The 20,107-nt window shown below is 55.9% G+C and overlaps 1 protein-coding gene across 1 annotated transcript in view; it reads left to right on the top strand.

Moving 5' to 3' along the window:
* The window catches only part of DPP6 (dipeptidyl peptidase like 6), a 766,975-nt gene that overhangs the window by 737,901 nt on the left and 8,967 nt on the right, over positions 1-20,107 (top strand). Inside the window, exons 18-21 of the mRNA XM_022576791.2 lie at positions 4,419-4,517; positions 8,948-9,017; positions 11,108-11,302; positions 19,706-19,760. Coding sequence (XP_022432499.2) covers positions 4,419-4,517; positions 8,948-9,017; positions 11,108-11,302; positions 19,706-19,760 — 419 coding nt within the window. The remainder of the gene's footprint in view (positions 1-4,418; positions 4,518-8,947; positions 9,018-11,107; positions 11,303-19,705; positions 19,761-20,107) is intronic.

Genomic DNA, 20,107 nt, shown 5'->3' with positions numbered 1-20,107 from the left:
TCTGCCCCTCAGGACACCTGCCTCGGCGTCCCTGGGACGCTGGAGGGCCGGCAGGTCCACGGCTCTGTGCCCTTTCCTGAGTTGGGATGTAGTTGATGGGGTGGGAGCCACGCACGGCCCCTCTCACCAAGCCCACCCGCCTGCCAGCACGGTGCCCACACCACAAATGCACTTACATCACCCTGCTTCCAGGTTGCTTAGAATCTGGCTGGAGAGAAAGAGAGACACGGCAAAGAGAACAATTACCACCCAAACTGTGTGGCTTAACAACTGGACGTTGGGAGCTGGAGAACACAGTCTCCAGGTGAGATGGGGGTCTGGAGGGCATCCGTGCCAGTCTCAGGCCGGGGTCCAGTCTGAGCCGTGCAGCCCCGGGGTGGGCAGGCTGCGTCTGCGATGCTGCAGCCACTGAGCAGGGAGGACGGGGCCCTGATGCTGCCGGGACAGGTGCACAAGAGGAAGCTGTCCGAAACATGCCGGGAAGGGCTCAGAAGAACCTGGCGGGCAGCCAGACTCGAGTAATCTGCAATCTGCATGCAGTCCCCGCTCTCCCGCTCCCCTCAGAAACACGAGAGAGGGGCGGGCGGCTCTTCTCTCCTCTGGCTCGGCTGCTCATTGGCTTCCAGTTGATTCTGGTCATTCGTGTCCCCAATCCGGCCAGGTGGCAATTCCTCCAAGGCCCAGAGCCAGCAGAGTCTCAGAGCGGCCGCGGTCACCACCGCTCGGCGGCTGCCCGCTGGGGCACAGCCGGGGAGCAGCCGTCATCAGCTGTCCTGGCTCTTGCAGGCTCCATGCGCCCAGATCTGGTAATGGCTGATTCCACCGGACAGGAGACGGGCTCACGTCTGACTGAGGAGTGGCCGTTTGCATGCTTCAGACTGCAGGTCCCCACGGCCCCGGTGTCAAAAGAAGAACCCTTCGGGAAGAGGCCGGTCTTTTCTTATTTCCTCTGCCGTGCTTCTGCCCTCTCTGAATGCAATTATGGGAACAAATAAAATGGCTTAACTCAGCTCCCTTGTGGGACAGCCAGCTCTCTGCTGGTAAAACCAGCTGTGTGGGCAATCACTAAACGAGGAATCTAATACTTAACTAAATTTAATAGTCTGTTGCTTTGGCGCCTTTCTGTGAAGGGTGGCATTTCAGTACAGAGGGACTAGCTAGTCCTGTGGAGGCCGTGTGCGGTCAGGACGACCGTGTGCGGTCAGGACGCCGTGTGCGGTCAGGACGCCGTGTGCGGTTAGGAAGACCGTGTGCGGTTAGAACGCCGTGTGCGGTTAGGACGCCGTGTGCGGTTAGGACGCCGTGTGCGGTCAGGACGACCGTGTGCGGTCAGGATGACAGTGTGCGGTCAGAACGCCGTGTGCGGTCAGAACGCCGTGTGCGGTCAGGACGCCGTGTGCGGTTAGGACGACCGTGTGCGGTTAGGACGCCGTGTGCGGTTAGGACGACCGTGTGCGGTTAGAATGCCGTGTGCGGCTAGAACGCCGTGGGCTCCCGCACGAAGCCGCGGCTCCCGGATCCAGGGACAGGGAACGCAGTGCTTCGCTGGCAAGTCTGTGTTCTCGTTAATTCCACGCAAGCCGAGCTTGTAGGCTGCAAAGCAGCACATCAAGCCTGAGCCCGAAGCTTCTCCTTCAGGCTCATCTGGTGTCAGAAATATCAAATCCCGATGCAGACTCGCGGAGAGAAGGTTATAACAGACCTTGAGAGGCTGCACCAGGTCTCTTCGTTGTGAAGTTTGATCATCCAGGTCGGCCCCCGCTGGAGCCTTGTCCATCCCCCAGAAGCAGAAGCTCGGTGCTGCTTCTCTGACAGCAAAGGACCCAGCCTTGCTCCTGACCCTGAAGACATTCTTCCTGGGCTCCTGACGACTCCCTCATCCTCACGAGTGTCCGTTTCTCTGGTCTGACCCACATTCGCACACCCCGAGTCCCTCACCTGTCTCCACCGGGGCTTATCTCATAGGCAGGCAGAGAGGTCCAGGTCGCGGTCCAGAGGGCTGAGGCTTCCAGAAAACCCTGTAAGGTCTGTGCTTCAGCTCCTACGCCAAGCTTGGGTTTGGGTTGCCTCGATGCATTTCCTCAATTCCCAGAATTAACTAAATACTAACTTGGGTGTACCATTAGTCCTTCAAGCACTGTCAACTTTTCAATCAATTGAATAAAAATGTGCTTCAGTTTGGGGGGTTTTTTTGCTTTGTGCGGGAAGCAGTGGTTAATAGGCCTCAATCGCTTCGGCTCTTACTGCTAAGAGGTCTGAGCGCCAGGAACCTCTGAGAGCCTTCTGGCTTTCTGAAACACCGAGGAGGACCTCTCAGTCCTTTCCATGTGGGAAAAGGAAGAAAGACTTGGGTCGAAACCCAAACTCGGCTACTGTGAAGATGCATCATTTCCGGAATATGAATCAGATTTCCACAAACAGCTCTATGTATTAATGTTCCTGGAAACTAGTGTGTTTTGTCCCTGGGATGGGACTGAACACTGATGCCTTGGATGGGATAGGGTCAACCAGGCAAATGACCATATCTCCTAGAGTTGGTGTTAAGTGCACCTGGAGAGGGGTACGTGAGGTGAAGGGTCAGGGCTTCTCTTTGAGGAGGTGATGTTTGACTTGATGGAGGGGGAAGAGCCAGCAACATAGGACAGCAAGTGCAAAGGCCCTGAGGCAGCAAAGAACTTGAAGAATGCTATTCTTTTTCATTATCTTGTGGAGCTCCCTTCTAATCTTCCTGCCCTATAAGTGTGGATAGAACATGGGGAATAGATAGTTGATATCTCCTAAACCAACTCCTCTCAACAGACTGTGTATGCCTGGGATGCTGTGTTAAAGGGCCGAGGGCACTTGGACTCAGGGAATGAGTGCCCTCTCTGCTCTGTTAGGAGTTTGGGCGGGCAGTAGGGCAGGCACACCATGCCAGCGTCGGGCATCCCCTCCCGAACTTGCATGTGTGACCACAAGGTCGAGGGTCCCTTCTGGCTTTCCACAAAGGACAGCATTTCTTGCATGCTATGTGGCGGGGGTCCCACTTCAGATTTTTTTGTAACCCTACCTGTTTGAGTGTTAGTTTCACCATTTCTTCCCTCACCTTTTCACCAAAGCTGAGTATCCAAATACGTGCTTAACAAACTTGAAAAACATCTTCTGTTTTGTTTATTTGCTTTTCACCAGCCCTGGGAACTTTGAGCTGCCTCTGCCCCCGCAAAAGTTCTTCTGTTTTGTTTCTTTGCTTGTCACCGGCCCTGGGAACTTTGAGCTACCTGTGCCCCCGTAGAAGTTCTTTTGTTTATTTGCTTGTCACCAGCCCTGGGAACTTTGAGCTGCCTCTGCCCCGCAGAAGTTTGCTTATCATGCTCAGAGGCCATCCTCATGGCTCCACAGAAAAGACACTCATTGCTGGAGGTCCTGGTCATGAGCAATGACTCACCTGCCCAGCCTGTGTGGAGTGGACGCCCACGTCCGTGTAGGGCCCGCTGTCCTCAAAGGCACTTATCACGGAGGATGCTTGTGAGATTAGCTTATTCTTTAAAATGTTCACAAATGTTTCAAAGTGACTTGTGGAGCCAAACGTTGAGCGCCTTGAAGATAAAACTTCCTTTCAAATGAACCACAAGTTGTCCCCAGGTAGGACTGAGGTGAGAGGGGAGAAAAGAAGTGGGGTGGGTTCTGTTACCCACGGAGGAAGTCTGACACGTAACAGAAGGGCCACGTCCGCGGGGGATCAGTGAAGAGGGCTGATGGGGGTAGAGGGTCACAGCCAAGGCCTTTTGAGCTGTTACAACCTAAGGGTCACAGAGCTGGTGTGTCTACGGTGCGGGTCAGGGTAGAGCCGCCTCTCAGACTCCAAGGGAGATGGGCCAGCCCCCCTGCACTGCGGCTCATGTGGCTTCACTAACAGCTCGAGTGCCTGTCCAGACCAAGGTCCCCAAAGCCAGACCCCCTATGACTAAGGCAAGAAACCTGAGCCCAACCACTTTTCCTGGGAAACGTAATAACGGTCACGCTCCAGCTTCTGCTCTCCTTTCTGTAGTGTTTTTGAGGCCACTACATTTGTAAAACCGCTTGTCCTGACAGGCACAATGTCGGTCTTCCAAAACCAGCAGTCTTGAGACCAAGCACACCTAAAGCAACATGTGTGTGGGAGAGGGAGAAACGCCGTGGGGAGTGAGGATCGCGGTGGGGCAGGGGCGCTGGACACAGTGGAAGAACCTGCCGTCTGCCTGGAGTCCCTGCCCTGAGCTCGACTCTCCCCTCGTGCTGGGACCTGAGCGCATGATCTAATGTGTGCAGCTCTGGTTCCAGCCGTGGAACCAGTGGCCCTCTCCTCTGACGTAGGAGCTAGTGACAGGAGGCGCGTGAAGACTCACGGCGTCAAGAAGCGGTTACTGAATCTGAGTGTGTCATTTTTTTCTCTCTTTCAGAAATTTTTGACCTAGAAACAAATGAACACGTACAGAAAGCCATAAACGATCGGCAGATGCCTAAAGTGGAATACAGGAAAATCGAGATCGACGATTACAGTAAGTGCTCCGTTTGCTCCTTTAAACGGGAAAACCAGCGTCTGCTCTGAAACAGCCTGACCGTGATTGCCGGGTGGGGGGTTGCGGGGGAGCACGGGCTAGAACTGCATCCTCAGCAGCGAGGGGGACCGGGGGCCAGGGGAAGCTCACGCCGAGCTGACTGCGCTCACAGCCAGCATGCTCGCTCTGTGACACAAAGACAGGAGCATGTGATTTCTGTCCTCGAGAGGCTGATGGTTTAGACAAGACCCCAGACGGAAACCCGCTCCTTGTTGGGGCGGAACCGGTCATGATACCGTCCAGGAAAACGTGTCCCTCTGGAATCTCCCCTTCTGTGCCATTGATGTTCTTGGTGCTTCATCATCTTACGTCTAAATGTTGCTCGTGGGCTGAGAGGCGTCCTGGAAGCTGGAGAAACAGCATGAGGGATTGGTGGTCGGTGCAGCCCACGGCCATCCAGCGCTCTGCCTTGGCTTGTGTCCTTCTCCCTCTTGAACTGTCCGTTCAGCCATTCGATAAGCTTTAACGAGCACGTGCCCTGCAGCAGGCACCCCTAGGCCCCGAGGACCCCAGAGCACTGGCTGGAATGGGACTTGGATCTCCTGGAGGGAAGCAGGGTTCTCATAGCCTCCTCGCCTCTGCAGACAGTCCCCCATCAGCCCAGCCAGGAGCTTTGCCACCCAGCGGGCGTCTGCCCTTGGGGACCTCAAGTGCACAATGCTCCAAACTCATCTCACCGTCCTTCCCCCAGCACTGTGTCCCCCTCCACGCGCTCCTCCTTTTGAGGGTGACACCCTTCGATTGTGTTGACTGGTTTCAGATAACTTAGATCTCAAACCTTGAAGTCATCTTTGAGTCATCCATTCAGGTACCACCTGCCCCTCGTCTCTGAGGTTGGTGAATAGACTTCGTCTCCTGAGCTAACTTAGAAGGTTGCCAGGGATCAATGGAAAAGAGTGCGGAGATTGACTAGTGATGCCTGAACTGCAGGCCTGGGCCGGGAGCAGGTGGTAGCCCGAGCCTGTGTCTGCTGCCCCAGCCCATGTCTGGAAGCTCCTTGTCTGCCCTGCCCCTTCAGTGGGACAGCGGCTTGTCACTAGGGCTGGTGGGCCCTGGAGTATCACTCAGCACCCCTTGTTAGATTGGACCCAGCCACCTGACAGACCGTGAGCCCCTAAGGGCAGGAACCAAGGCTCAGCTTGTGGAACGAAATCAAACCCACCCAGAAAGTGCATCCCGTAAAGCTGCGTCCTTCAGAGCAGAAAGGAATGGCCCAGGAGCTCAGGGGAGAGCGTGAGAATGGACTGGGGTCCCGTGAAGGTTCCCAGCAAGGTGGGGCTTGAAGGGGTTCCTGGAGTCGCTTTCGGTTGGTGGAGAAGAGGGGAGAAGGAGGGAGAAGCGTCAGCATGGTCGGTCGTGGGTGGGTCAGGAGGCTGGTGGAATTCCAGCCGCGGGGTTGTCCCAGGTGGCAGCCGACACGGGGGCCCTCACCCTCCAGCACCTTCATCCTTGTCCTATCGTTGGGCCACACGGAATCACACTATATGGGAACCTTTCTAAACATCGCTAGAGATACAGGTAGGGAGAGAGATTCACCTGCGACAGTCAGAAAAGTCGGAAAATAGGATGTGTTTCAACCCCTCTCCCCCGGGCCCACGGGTGCAGAGGCCTTTCTCTTACAATGGCCCGTGTGCACTCACTCTGATGAGGGGCTGATGGAGGAAACAAGAAGGAAGGGCCTGAGGCGGGAGAAGAGATACACTTAGGAGAAGCATGAGTGGAGCCTGCAGTCATGCCCGGCGGGGACGTCACTGCCCACAGGCCAGGGCCATCCCCACCGCCTCTCCGGGTCTGGGTTTCTCTCAACGTCCCTGAGACGCACGCAGGTCCCACAGGATGCACTCGGCTCTGGAACCGAGGGCAGTTTTGCGTGTCCAGGGAGCACAGCCCCAGGTGGCTGTGTTCAAGCACATCCAGTCCTGAGCGGGAGAGGAGCTGTCAGTCAGAAAGAGGGAGACAGAGGAACTGGGCCGTCCACAGATGCCCGTCATCAGGGCTTGGGGGAACCACAGAACAGAAATGAGGGGCAGGAAGGATGCAAGTCCAGGCTGAAAGTGGGCTCAGGAGACCTGCAGGAGGCGCGGCTCTAACACGATAAGGCAGAGCGGGGAGACCCGGGAACCCACCACAGGAGCCCGGGAGCTGTTTCACTGGGACAGAAACCGGCGACCCCTAGTCAGACAGGCCCGAAACCAGCTACCCACAGGCAGGAAGCAGAACCTCTGCTGCCCTGGGACGTGTGCACTGGAGACGCGGCTCCTGACCTGTTCGTCTCAAGTCCCCGCCTCTTCCCTGCCGAGCTGTTTTCTGTAAAGAGAGCGACTCTGACCATACAGGGTGTCTTGTACAGACAGCCCCATCGCTGAGACTTCGTATTGCCAGGAAATGGGTCAAAGGAATGTCTGGGCTGCCCGTGGGGAAGGCATCAGTGACTGGTTCAAACTGCCATGCAGAACCTGGAGTCCAGTCACTCAGGGCAGATCCAAGTTCATGAGAGCCCTCAAATTAACTGGACATTTATCTTCGTGCTTTCCTTTTATAAGGAAGAACCAGAGGCAAGAAAACAACTTCAGATTGATAGTGGATGGAGGGATGGAGGGATGCAGGGAAGGATGGTTGGATGGATGGAGGCAGGGATGCAGGGAAGGATGGATGGAAGGATAGGAGGGTGGATGAGAGAGCAAGCAACCTCCACAGGTCTGGCCCCACCCCCTCTACCCTGGTCTTTATCTGCAGACCTCAGGCAGGCCCCGTAAGGTGCAGGGCCCGAGCAAAATGAAAACGTGGGGCTTATTGTGAGCTTCCAGTCCAGCCAGGGCTCTTGCACAGGCCTGCGTGACTGCACGGGTCATGCCCTGTAAGGCCAGTCAGCCTCCACCGGTCAACCTCAGCTTGCTGCCCGCCCCCGTCCCCCATCAGCAAGTTTTCTCCCATCTGTCACTTCCTACCACAGCCTTGGAGGCCAGATCATATTCCTTCACAGGATCCTGTCTCAGCTTCTAGCCCAGTGCCCTCCTCCATCCACTCTGCACACAATGTTTCCCAAACCCCAGAGCACTAAGGGGTGCCTGCCATCCCCTCCTCCAAAGATGCAGAAAAGGGTCTTTAGAAACAAATAGCCAACTCCCGGCCCCCCTTGCACATGAGGTTTCTTTCCAGGGTGAGGTTTTACTTGCGGGTAAACGGGGACGTAGATGCAAGGAGAGCAGGGACAGCTGTGTGCAGGGCCGGCATTTGCTCATCGCCCCTTGGGGTCCCAGGAAATCCGAATGATGTCGCCCTACAGAGCTGTTTTTATTTTGTTATGCTTTGTTTTTCATTTAATGCTACCGGAGGCTAAGGCTTTCTTTAGAGAAGCATTCCAACTCCAGGAACACTCTCTGAATGTATTCAGCTGCTCGTGGCCAAAGCCTGCCCATGGGCTTATCAGTGGCAGAAAGCAGCCCAGACCATGTTTTATGGATATTTCAGTGATAAAGTCCAGGGTCCCTGGGCCATTGATCTAATTTGCAAGCCATTAACATTCAGCCAGAATCAGTAATGAGACCCTGGTCAGAGCAGGCTGCTAAGCCAACCCCCAGCCTGGGGTGCATCTACAGTAATTGTACTGAAAAAGCCACTAATTCCAACTTAATTGCTCATCTGGGCTGTAGTTAATGTCAATAAACAATTTATAACTTGGGCAGGAAGGTTTGTTTGGGGAAGAACAGAGAAAGCAGTGAGGGAAACGGCCCCCTCCCTCCCAGACTGGATCCTGGTTGCCAAGGACCAGATCCAAAGGACCTTGGCTGCAGGACCCACGGCTGCACCAGCTCCCTCCCGCTGGCTCCGCAGGCAGCCAGACCTGCCCAGTTCCAGCCTGCAAACGGGGAGGCCCGCGCAGCCCCTGGCTTTGCACGGAGGCTCTCCACAGCTCTAGCCTCTCCCTCAGGGCCACTGCCCCTTGCCTTACCCCACCCCGCCCTCAGTCTCCGCCTGTCCCCACTTAACTACTTGTTGGGGCAGTGCTGCCCGGCAGAGAGGTGCACCCTGCCCTGGGGGTTCGTCCCCCACCCCATCCCTGCCTGGAATTTTGCTGTCAGCAAGTGCTCACAGGGGTCCAGGCTTTTCTGCTTTTCAACACTTTCCTGTTGGCAAGATTGCAGTTAAGCTTCAGATGGAGAAACTAAGCTTAAAGAGGTTGGGTGCTTTCCCCAAGTCCAGAGTGAGCCAGAGTGCCCCTGTCTGTGGAGGACCGGCCTTAACCCTCCAGGGTGCCCGTCTCCCAGGCCCCCGGGAGCACACCCCAGGGCGGGCACACCCAGCCAGCGCCCGTCCCGCCCCTCCCTTCCTGGCCCTGACGTGCTGCCCTGTGTTCTGTTTCTGCCTAGACTTGCCCGTTCAGATCCTCAAGCCAGCAACCTTCTCCGACGCCACCCACTACCCCTTGCTCCTGGTGGTGTGAGTATCCCGGGAGGAAACTCTCACGGGGCTGGTAAGCGGGAGCCTGATGCCCGCCGCACGCGGACCACTGGAAGCAGCTCCGCAGGCTGCTTCCAGCAACTGCTGACCCCAGACATCCAAGGAAAGTGGGGCCCCAGTCGATTTCGGGGGATTTGCCGCAGTGAGTGCAGGACTTGACTCACATCCCGGGAGTCGTGCTTCGGTGGCCGGTCAGCGGCCCCAGGGACAGCAGGAAAGCTGATGGGGAGCCCGCCTTCACCGTGCAGGGCGGACGGATGCACCCGAGGTCACCCCGGGAGGCGGGCCCGGCAGGGTCTCGCTGGGGCCAGCGGCTCCTCCGGTGCCACCAGGCGGCCTTGAACACCAGGCGTTGGTCCTCGGGATGATTTCAGAGCTGCCTTGTGCTAATTAGCAAGCTTCTGGGTCAGATGTCGAGACCGACTTCAGAGTTTTCTAAGCACCTCTGACGGTAGTGGGTCCTGATTAGGGCTGCCGCTCGCTTGGGTGCGTGAGTGGCCACGGGACAGAGGAGACACTGAGCCTCGGGGCCTCTGGGGACGCAGCCCCGTATTCATGTGGAAGGGTCCAGGGGAGAGCAGAGGCCTGCACTGGGACTCTTTAGGGACCACAGTGAAATCACCCCCCCAGAGCCTGACTAACCCTGTGCATCTTGCCTGGTGCCCGGCCTGGGGCCCAGCCCTCAGTGACGAAGGCTGCACTGTGAGGACCCCGGGCCACGACCCACTGTGCTGCCCCCGCTTATTGCCACTAACCCGCTGTCCTCACCGCCTGGACTTGGCCAGCGACCACACACACGCACACACACAGTCACACACATATACACACACACCACATGAATGTACCAAGCACACACACTCTCACATATATACACACATGCGCAACACACACAAACACAGATATACACATCACACCCACACATGCTCACATACACACACAAACCACATACAACATACACACACACACACCACCTGAGTGTACCAAACACACACAACAGCACACACACTCTCACATATATACACACGTGCGCAACACACACACACAACACAGATATACACATCACACCCACACATGCTCACATACACGCACAAACCACATACCACATACACACACCAGTATACACAGTACATACACCACACCACACCAGTATACACAGCACATACACACACCACACACCCATACACACATACACACACCCCTTGCCTGCACTCCTGTCCCGGCAGAAGGCCAGGATGACAGTGGTGCAGTAGCTGTGGACTCCTTGGAGGGGCGGCCAGCCTCAGAAGGGACATTGCGTCTGTCGCCGTTTCTGAGGGCCCTGGGCCTGGCGTCGGCCGTCCCTTCTGCTCACCCTGTGTCCCCTCCAGAAGGAAAGTCACTTAGAGCTTCCTCACCCCCATTAGCACTAGTGAACGCTCGACAGCCGTGTCCCCAGCTGCAAGGCCCGTCGGCAGCTCTGGCCGAGTCCCGGCTGAGAACACGCGCCGTGGGTGACTTGAGCTCACACGGTCGTGCCCCCAGTCGGGAAACAGGGAAGCCACGCGAACAAGAGAACCCACACCCCACCCAGCTAAGTGCTTGGGCAATACTCTGTGGGGGCGGTGGACAGGCTGCCCCCGGAGATGCGGACAGGAAGGCCGCCCAGGTCAGCCACAGGCTCTGCTCCGGAGCGAACCAGACGGAGGGAATTCCTTCAAACCAGGAGCCACCAGAAGGAGCAACACATGATGGGGACCAAGGCGGCAGCCTGGGAAACTGCGCCCAGGAAGGGCAGGACGAGTCAGTCCGTGTGGGGAGACCAACCGAGGGGGGACGTGGAAGGACTTTCCAAAGTTCCTCTCCCCGAGAACATGCCCCTCAGTGACCTTGTGCTCGGGGTGGTCCTGGGAGCTCAGTTTCCCCATCGCCCTCCGGGTGTGCAGAGTTGTGGAGCCGGGCGTCGTGGCCGGGGTCTCGGGCGCCCTCCGGGGAGGGCACTGCCAGCCCCTGGGGAAGCATCATCGGACCTGATGTCGGCTGGACCAGCCGCTGCTGCAAGCCACGTGCCAAGCCCTGGCCTGTCTTTCCAGGGATGGCGCCCCGGGAAGCCAGAGCGTGGCTGAGAAGTTTGAGGTGAGCTGGGAAACGGTGATGGTGAGTAGTCACGGGGCCGTGGTGGTCAAGTGCGACGGCCGTGGCAGCGGCTTCCAAGGGACCAAGCTGCTGCACGAGGTGAAGCGGAGGCTGGGCTCCTTGGAGGAGAAGGACCAGATGGAGGCTGTGAGGTGAGGACCCCCGGAGGCACCACTGGAACGGGGGGAGAGGGGGAGGGGGGCGGCCGCAGCTCCTACCTGGGCTGCGCCGTGGTCCTCTCCAAACGCGTGTTTCTTGTCAACACATATTTCATCTGCGATTTGCTTGTACTTACGAAGTCTTCGGGCCATTCCGCAGTGAATTCCTGCTAGTAATCTTCTCCCAAAGACTTGTATCCTCGTTATCACATAGCTCGGTGGCCTGTCCGTTTCGCTGATTGAAACCGGGTGCGGAGACCGTGACGTGGGCGTGCTGTGGTTGTAGACCTTGGCTGCTGATCACGGGGGGAGAGCCGGGCTGGGGCCATGAGAGAGAGAGGACGTGAGTGGGGCTGGAGCCATGCAGTGGGTCACTGCGTTCCTGAGGAAGGACCCCCTGCGCTTCCAGGCGGCAAGTCAGAACCCCCGCTCAGCCCCGCTGACGGGCACGTTTTGTCCCTTGGTTTCTTCACATCCCTGTCTCCAAGGCAGCAGGACGGATAGAGTGTCACCGAGAACAGAAAGGGGCTTAGTGCAGGGGACTGATGCTCCAAGTTACTGATTGAATTTTATTGTTGCCCCGGAATAAGAGACATCAAGGACCTGTGCCCGACTAACTGGCCTGCAGGCACATCTGTAGAAATAGAGTTTTCACAGTTTTACGGCACAGCGGACCGTAGGGCCAGACGTGACTTTACCAGGGAGATGCAGCCACACCCACGGACTCCGGTGCTTGGAGGGACAAGAAGAGCACGTCGCACGATTGTCATCCTCATTGTGAAGCGGGGTGCGCGACGCTGGACGCTGGACATCTGGAAAGGGCGGCATATGGCGCCCAGATGAGTAAGTGCTGACTGAAGGGCTGTGAGAAGGCTGGATGCTGCATCCCGTGTGTCATCGTGACTGTGTGCTCTGCAGGTTTAAAAGATTTCACTTTACTGACTTTTCAGAACGTTTTCTCTCTTGTTTTTAAAAAGATTGATGGCACGTGGTGTGTACTCAGTAAATAATTTCTAAGTGGGTGAAACCATGAGTGTGTGAACGAATGGCCCACTCTCCTCAAGGGAGTCGTGAGCTGGTGAAGAGAGGCGACACGATCAGACCAGCACGTGCTACAGGCAGAGAACAGGGGTAGGAGAGATGGCTGAGGACCGCGTCTGGGAAGTCGCTCCCGTCAGGATGCTTTTGCCTGGAAGTTAACAACAGCACAGACACACGCGCGAACACACACCCAATGTTAAACGTGCTTTAAAAACACGACACTGTATTGGCGCTGGAAGTCCAGGGGGACGTCAGGCCTCAGCTTGGTTGCTCAGGGACCCAACAGTGCCACTGCAGGCCCGGCTCTCTCGTCTCTCCGCTCAGCCAAGCATGTGGCCTTGTGCTGAACCTCTTCTCACGCTCACAGGACGGCTGCCAGAGCACCGCCAGCAGGTCGAGCCACTTCCAGAAACCTCCAGGAAGGAAGGGAGGAGCCTCCCCAGGGGCACCCGACAAACCTCTCCTTCTGTCTCCCTGAACCCAGAAGCATCACCCAGGAGCAGGGGGGGCAACACCCCTGAGACCCGGTGGGCTGGGGACCGGTCCACCGCCCCAGGCGGAGGAAGGAAGGGTGGTAACAACACAGCCGGGAAAGGAGGAGAGGCAGCAGCGGCACGTGGGCCACAGGGACCCCTCTGGAGAAGCACGTGGGCCTAGGTCAGGCTTGGGAGGCACGGGACAAGGCTGACCGCAGAGCCCCCTCCCTCGGAGCCCCCCTCTTTTTGTCCTTCCCCACCTGCCGCCCTGCTCTGACTCCTCCCAGGAAGCCCGGAGTCCTCGCGGGCCCCCCGAGGCCCTGGGGGAGGACGCGGCGTCCTTCAGACATCCTGCCAGCCTGGCTGGTGTGGCCGCCCCACTCTGAGCAGGGGACGAGAGGGCACAGGCTGTTTCACACTCACGGTGCTTCTAAAAATAAGGGATTGATCGGCCATCTGTTCAAAAACAGGGCAGAACCTGTTCCAGGGCAACAGTAAATAATGTCAGCTCTCAAGCCACTGAGGCTTCCAGGAACAGGAAGACGAACCATCACAAGCCTTACAGCCATCAGCAGCCACGCAGACCTCCGGAAGCTGATGCCCAAGTGTCTCAAGCCATGGAAAACCCTACGAAGCTTTGTTTAGGATCTGGGTCTGTATTTTCATTAGAAAGAAATAGCCCAGCCTGTTCAGTTTAAGAGACCTTGAGACCAGCTCCCCACCCTAGCTCCCCAAAGCTCCCCAGCCCCGGGCAGTTGTCCCAACTTCGTCCATCACCTGGAGGAAGTCCTGGAGCAGGGGCTCTCCCCCACCACAGCTGGAAGCATGTCCCTCCCAGGCGAGGGCCACGCGAACGGTGGTCTGGGAGCAGAGGAGCACAGCCCTGCCTGGAGGGGCTTCTAGGAGGAGGTGGCTTTCTGCCAAGACCCCACCTCAAAGGGTAGTGGGGATTGACCAGGGAGCGCGAGTGCGCATTCCACACCGACAAAGTGCTGTGAGCAATGGTCCTGGTAACGCAAAGGCGCATGAGGTCCGAGGCCCCCAGTAAGCCCAGTGTGGGCTGCGCTGGGGCCAGGGGATGCCTGGAGACGTGGGGTGGGCTGAGACCCTCCCACACCATCTTCCGGAGCCGGCGCCTGCCCTCCCAGCAGCAGAGGTCCCTCAGGGAGTTTAGCAAGGAGGTGACAAAGCCACCTTTATTTTTCAGAACAGTAATGCTGGTAGCGGTGTAGCAGGTTTTATGGGTCAGAGTCCTGGCAGGAAACATTCAAATGGGGTGGTTTAAGGAGAGAGAAATAACATACATGTCTTCAAAGGCATATGGCAGAGTTAGGAAGATCCAGGGGATCGATGTAGGGTACGCTGGGGCTGTCGGAGGCCCCGGGAGGGCAGGGGCAGCACCATGCCGTGGAGGAAGCATTTCTGCAGCAGCGTCAGCAAGATCTGTAAGCGGACAGATACGGAGACGGGCGTGGAGCGGAGCGGTGAGTTCTGTGTCCCTCTCGACGCTCTGCTGTCCCCAGCAGAGGGCAGGACAAATGTGCTGACCACATTCCTCCCGCTGGCCCCTCCAAGTTGCCCCATCAAGTCTCTGGCTGTGAGGCTCCCTGACTCTGAGGGTGCTGAGAGCAGCTGTGTGGTGCGTGACACCTGCGTCAGCGTGGGTCCCCAGGAAGCGGTGCCAACACACACTTAGACGTGCAGAAGGTGCGTTTGTGCGGGATGCGCGGCCCAGAGCGCAGCAGGGGCAGAGCCGTCAGACTGCAGGGGCTCTGACACGGGAAAGGACGGGACACAGAGAGCGGGCTTCCCGTGGCAGCTGGGCTTCGAGCATCTCTGCCAAGCCGAGGCGGGCCTCGGAGGACCCCTTGCCGGTCACTGGCGGGGACAGCTTGAGATGGTGTGGACACGTGGAAGGTTGGAAGGTGCGAGCACTGCTTCTCCCAGGGTGTCAGCCCACCTCCCCCAGACGCGCTTCTGGAGGCTGGAGCCTCCCCCGTCCTCACTCGGGGCCTCTGCAGACCCTGCCGTGGAGCAGAGCTCAGCGCCTGCTCCATGGAGAAGGACGCCGGGGCCTTGCTGCGCCTCAGAGCATCCCAGTGATAAAACGCGCCTACGCCTGGGTCAGGCTGGTCCGCCTCAGGGCTCCACTGCTCTCCAGGAAACAGCCATCACACAGGAACTGCCCGCTGATGAGTGGAAATATAGCAAAAGATAATAAAAATATTTGATATTGGTAAGAACTATTTTCCTTGGCAGACTCCTGAGTACTTTACAAATGAGGATCCTTACCAAGACCTGTGGTTTTTAGATCAAGAAGTGAATCGCCAGGTAATTAAATGGAGGGGTTGCCGGAGACCAGAGGCTGCCTGCGAATGTGGAAGTAGGGCTGAGAATAAAAATCCGATGTATTTTATGAATTGGAATGGCGCCTGAGACCCGGGCCCCGTGCCCTTTGAGGTTCACGTGGCTCTCTCCACGCTCCATGGTCTCCGCATCCCAGCAGTCGTGGTCTGGACCTCAGGCCGTGGGGCAGAATCCTCATGGGGCCAGGTTGACCATTTCACCAGGTATTCCCAGACGCACGTCTGTGTATCAGGGATTTGGGTCCTTAGAAGAGAATTCAGAAACTTGGAGAAGCATATTCAATGGTTCCACGTGTGTGGGTATGCCTGCCGTGCTTTGATGGTCAACCTAGGCCGTGTGTGTGTGTGTGTGTGTGTGTGCGTGCGTGCGTCTGCACACACCTCCAACTCCTAAGCCTGGCAGACGTGACTTGAAGTCTGCCAGGCTATCCTATGATACCTGCACAATGTTTTTAAAAAGCAAAAGTATTAAAGTGTTGTGTTAGTTTCCTAGGGCTGGAACAGCAAAATCAAGGTGTGGGCAGCGCCGCGCTCTCTCTAACACCCACAGGGCAGGGGCTCTTCCTCGCCCCCTCCAGCTCCCCGTAGTCGCTGGCAGTCCTTGGCTTGTAGCTGCGTCCCTCCAATCCTGCGTCTTCCACTGGCCGCGTCCTCCCTGTGTCTCTGTGTCTCTCCTCCTCTTACGAGGACACGAGTCACTCTAGTGTGACCTCATCTTAACTTACTAATTACATCTGCAGTGGACCCTATTGACAAATACTGTCCCATACTAAGGTTTGAGGGATTAGAAATTCAACATATTTTGCAGAATTCAACCCATAACAAAGGCTTAAATGACCCACACAAATTCCCTTGCCCTTCGCCCAACCCCCCACCAGCCCCGCTTCCCGGAGCCACAGCCACCCTCAGGCGCACCATCTCCTTCATCAAGTTCACCTCGTCTCTTCTGAGCACAGTTGTCCTCACGTCACGATTCCTCATCACAACTTCCTGTTGTCGCAGGTGAGGATTTAGCTGCTCTGTACCGTCATCTTCCCAGAGCTGCTACATCAACTGCCTGGTTAGATGAGCAGTCTGAGGTGCAGGCTCACTACGTAAATGGTGCTGACCTCAGACCCTGGTGGTCTCTTCGTGCCCTACTTTCCTTTACATCACTTCATTTTTCCTGCAGTGTTGCTTTGTCTTTCACTTGGGTAACTTTCTATGTATTGGTACCTGCTCATAATATTTCCAGTTGTTCCTGCATGCCACTCGGGCTCCTATGAGTATTCTTCCCAGATGCTCAAACATACTAGTAATCTCTCAGTTCCAACGTTCTTTTCTTGAGCTGTAGTCCCCTTTCTTCTCGTCCATTTGGACCAGGTGTCTATAGGGTTACTTTTGAGGCCCTTTTCACCACTCTCCTGTGTTGGGTCCTTTGCACACACCCTGGGTCATGGGCCAAAGAGCAACAGATATATGTCTCCCTTTTTATTTACTTTTTCCTTCATATATCTAGAAAACATCTCAAAATGTCTTTATTCTATTCCCACATTTGAAATTATTGTTTATCTAGATATAAAACCTACAAACAAAATCATTTCTGTCTAGAAGGCCCTGGAATTGTCCACCACGTGTTGCTGGTGAGAAAAACGATGTCATTCTATTTGCTGATCCTTGTAGATGGTCTGCTTCTTTCTCCTTTTCAGAAGAAGGACGTCTTTAATCCTGGTATCCTGAAATTTCAGCCATTGGTGTGGGACTTTTCAATCTGGGGAATAATTGTTCTTCAGTCTTGGAAAGTTTTTACTATAATGTGTTGATAATTTCTCTTTGCTCTGTTGTTTCTTTCTGGAACTTTTATTGTACTGTTTTGGTGCTTCCGATTTATTCTCATCATACCTTTTCTCTCCTATATTCCAGCCTTTCTGTTGAGTGTTTATTTTCAGGCATGACACTTCAAAATCCCTAGCCTTCTCTCTTCATCCAAGAGCATACTCTTCTTGTCTAATTGGTTCAATATTTTTTGTCTGTCTAGATATATTAGGACGATTTTCTTCTGTTCACTGAATTATCTCTGTTCCCTCTGGATTCCTGAATTATTCTGAGGTTTTTTGTTGTTGTTGTTTGGGTTTGGACTCTCTCATCTGGAAGATTCTTTTTTTTTTTTTTTTTTTTTTTTGCGGTACGCGGGCCTCTCACTGCTGTGGCCTCTCCCATTGCGGAGCACAGGCTCCGGACGCTCAGGCTTAGCGGCCACGGCTCACGGGCCCAGCCACTCTGCGGCATGTGGGATCTTCCCGGACCGGGGCACGAACCCATGTCCCCTGCATCGGCAGGCGGACTCTCAACCACTGTGCCACCAGGGAAGCCCTCATCTGGAAGATTCTTTACATTTCTGGTGACACCTGGCTGCCTCTTCATTCATAAGAGAGGCACTAACCGGGGTGCCAGTTCTGTGTGCAGATTGTGAGCTGTTGGCAGGTGGGCTTTACCGAGGGTGGTGGAGGGCATCCAGCTCTTCATGGGAGAGACCCACACCCCTTGATATGGTGTGTATCCTCTCCAGGGGAGGTCAGCTTCTCCAGCCTGGGCATCACGTTCCCGAGTACCTGTGTCTGGGAGAGGCCGAGGGAGGCCCGTGTAGGATGCAGACTCGGAGTTGGCTGGCTTGTTGCAATCCTGCACCTCACCCCACACTGAGCCTGGTGTCCCAGCGTCTGGAGCCTGTTCTGTTTCTCCCCAGAAAGTTTCAGTGACATGTCTGAAGGTCCCACAGCCCCTTAGTAGCTGAGCAGGAATTGGACACAAGATATCCTGACTCGGAGAGTGGAAGCTTCTGACAGTAAGGCCTGTGAATTAGCCTTTGTCCCTAAGACTTGGCACTGAGGCTTACAGATGACACACGCTCAAGGGATGGATGGGGACGAGGGGTGGAGGGAGGAGGATGGGAAGGTAGTGGGGCCAGTTCTCTTGTTCTCACTAGTATTCTGAAATGGAATCAAACATCCATCCACAGGATGAACATGCATGAATCATCAATTTTCCACAAATACTCTGGGGAAACAATAAACAGTAATACACAGTTGGCCCTCGTTATCCTTGGGGACTGGTTCCAGGACCCACGTGGGTACCACAGTCCTCGGCTCCCTAGGCCCCTTCTGTAGAATGGTGGAGCACATGTACACAACCATCACACATCGTCCTGTGTACTTAAGATACACACATCTCTCAATCCCTTATAATCCCCCTACATGTAAATGCTATGTAGACAGCTGTAAGTACAATGTAAATGCTGTGTAAATAGTTACCAAGGTGAGGCAAATTCAAGTTTTGCTTTTTGGAATTTTCTGGATTTTTTTTTCAATATTTTCAATACGCAGTTGGTTGGATCTGTCAGTGTGGAACCTGTGGATACGGAGGGCTGACTGTAATAAAAGTACAAAAGTCACCTGAATCTGTATCATCATGAGGAGTCAGGACAATTGCTGCTCTGCGCTGGGCCCTCCCTCTCTCCCCTCCCACCCCCGGCAACGGGGTCCGCTTGCTTCCAACATCATAATGGAAGCGCTGCTCCAACCATGAAGGGCAGGCCGGGTCCCAGGACGTGGGTGTCCTTGGAGAGTTGGCTGGAGAAGGATAGGGCACTCTCAGGGCCCAGGACCCGGAGGTTTACAGTCCCCCAGGCTTAGAAGGGCAGTCAGAGGGCATGGGGTGGCTCCAGACAGCAGACGCAAGAAAATAATCACCGGGCAATACCCAGACTGGGGTGACAGGAAGCTGGGGGAAGGAGGCTCCGCGGTGGTGACAGATGGAGAGAGGCAGCAGGAAGGCTCAGAAAGAAGCCAGTTACTGGCCAGCAGGTGGCAGGACTCCTGCTGCTGAGTGAGGGTCCAGAACCCAGAAAGATTCCAGCCACTCTGGGGGGGAAACCAGGGACCACGAGGAGAGCAATGAGATGCGGGCAGGGACAAGGCAGGACCGGGCAGCGCCAGCCTGGGCGCCGGGCTGGTGGCATCCAAGGCAGAGCTGTGGCAGGAGTGATTCTGCCACCAAACAGGTCCAAGACAGGGACCCCTCCCGGGAGTTGGGGACAGAGGACTCTGCAGGTGAAGGGGGACCCAGTGCCCTGACTCGAAGCCGACTCGCACCCGGAGAGCCTTTTCTTCCTGCTGATCCCGGAGGACCCTCCCAGAGCCTGGTGGCTGGGAGTCACGACGTGGTCCAAGTGAGGGAGGCGGGGACCGAGGTGGGGACCCAGGCGGGCCTGCGAGTCTCCAGAGCTTCCTCTGCTGCTGCGCGTTCCTGGTTCTCAGCCAGCTTTACACGCCTGGTCGCCCCACGGTGATGGCAGGGGCGCTTTGCGTTTTGCGTAAAGTAGAAGCAATGACCAGTGTGATATTAGAATTCCAATATTTCCTTTGATTAAAGTCGGGGTTTTCATCCTTGAAATGGTTGGAGAACACGGCTCTAGACCCCAGGGTTGCACGACTCAGCCGTGGCGCGCACTAACTCCCGTCTCCTTGACCTTGCAGGATGATGCTGAAGGAGCAGTACATTGACAAGACACGCGTGGCCGTGTTTGGGAAGGTGAGGTTGCTGGCCCCTGTTTGCACGCCCCCTGCTCAGGCCCTGACCTGCACCACCCCCAGGCCTGACCCTGATTCACTGGGAACATCTCTGCTCCAGCTGCCTGCGAGCCCTTTTTTTTTTTTTTTTAACATCTTTATTGGAGTATAATTGCTTTACAATGGTGTGTTAGTTTCTGTTGTACAGCAAAGTGAGTCAGCCATACGTATACATATATCCCCATATCCCCTCCCTCTTGCGTCTCCCTCCCACCCTCCCTATCCCACCCCTCTAGGTGGTCACAAAGCACCGAGCTGATCTCCCTGTGCCATGTGGCTGCTTCCCATTAGCTATCTATTTCACATTTT

Source organism: Delphinapterus leucas, chromosome 9, assembly GCF_059928025.1.
Source record: "Delphinapterus leucas isolate spDelLeu-1000000601 "Yukka" chromosome 9, BTC_Dleu_Yukka2, whole genome shotgun sequence".
NCBI classification, from domain to species: Eukaryota; Metazoa; Chordata; class Mammalia; order Artiodactyla; family Monodontidae; genus Delphinapterus; species Delphinapterus leucas.
The sequence above is the reverse complement of the archived record's forward strand: the minus strand, read 5'-3'. Positions and strand labels throughout refer to the sequence as shown.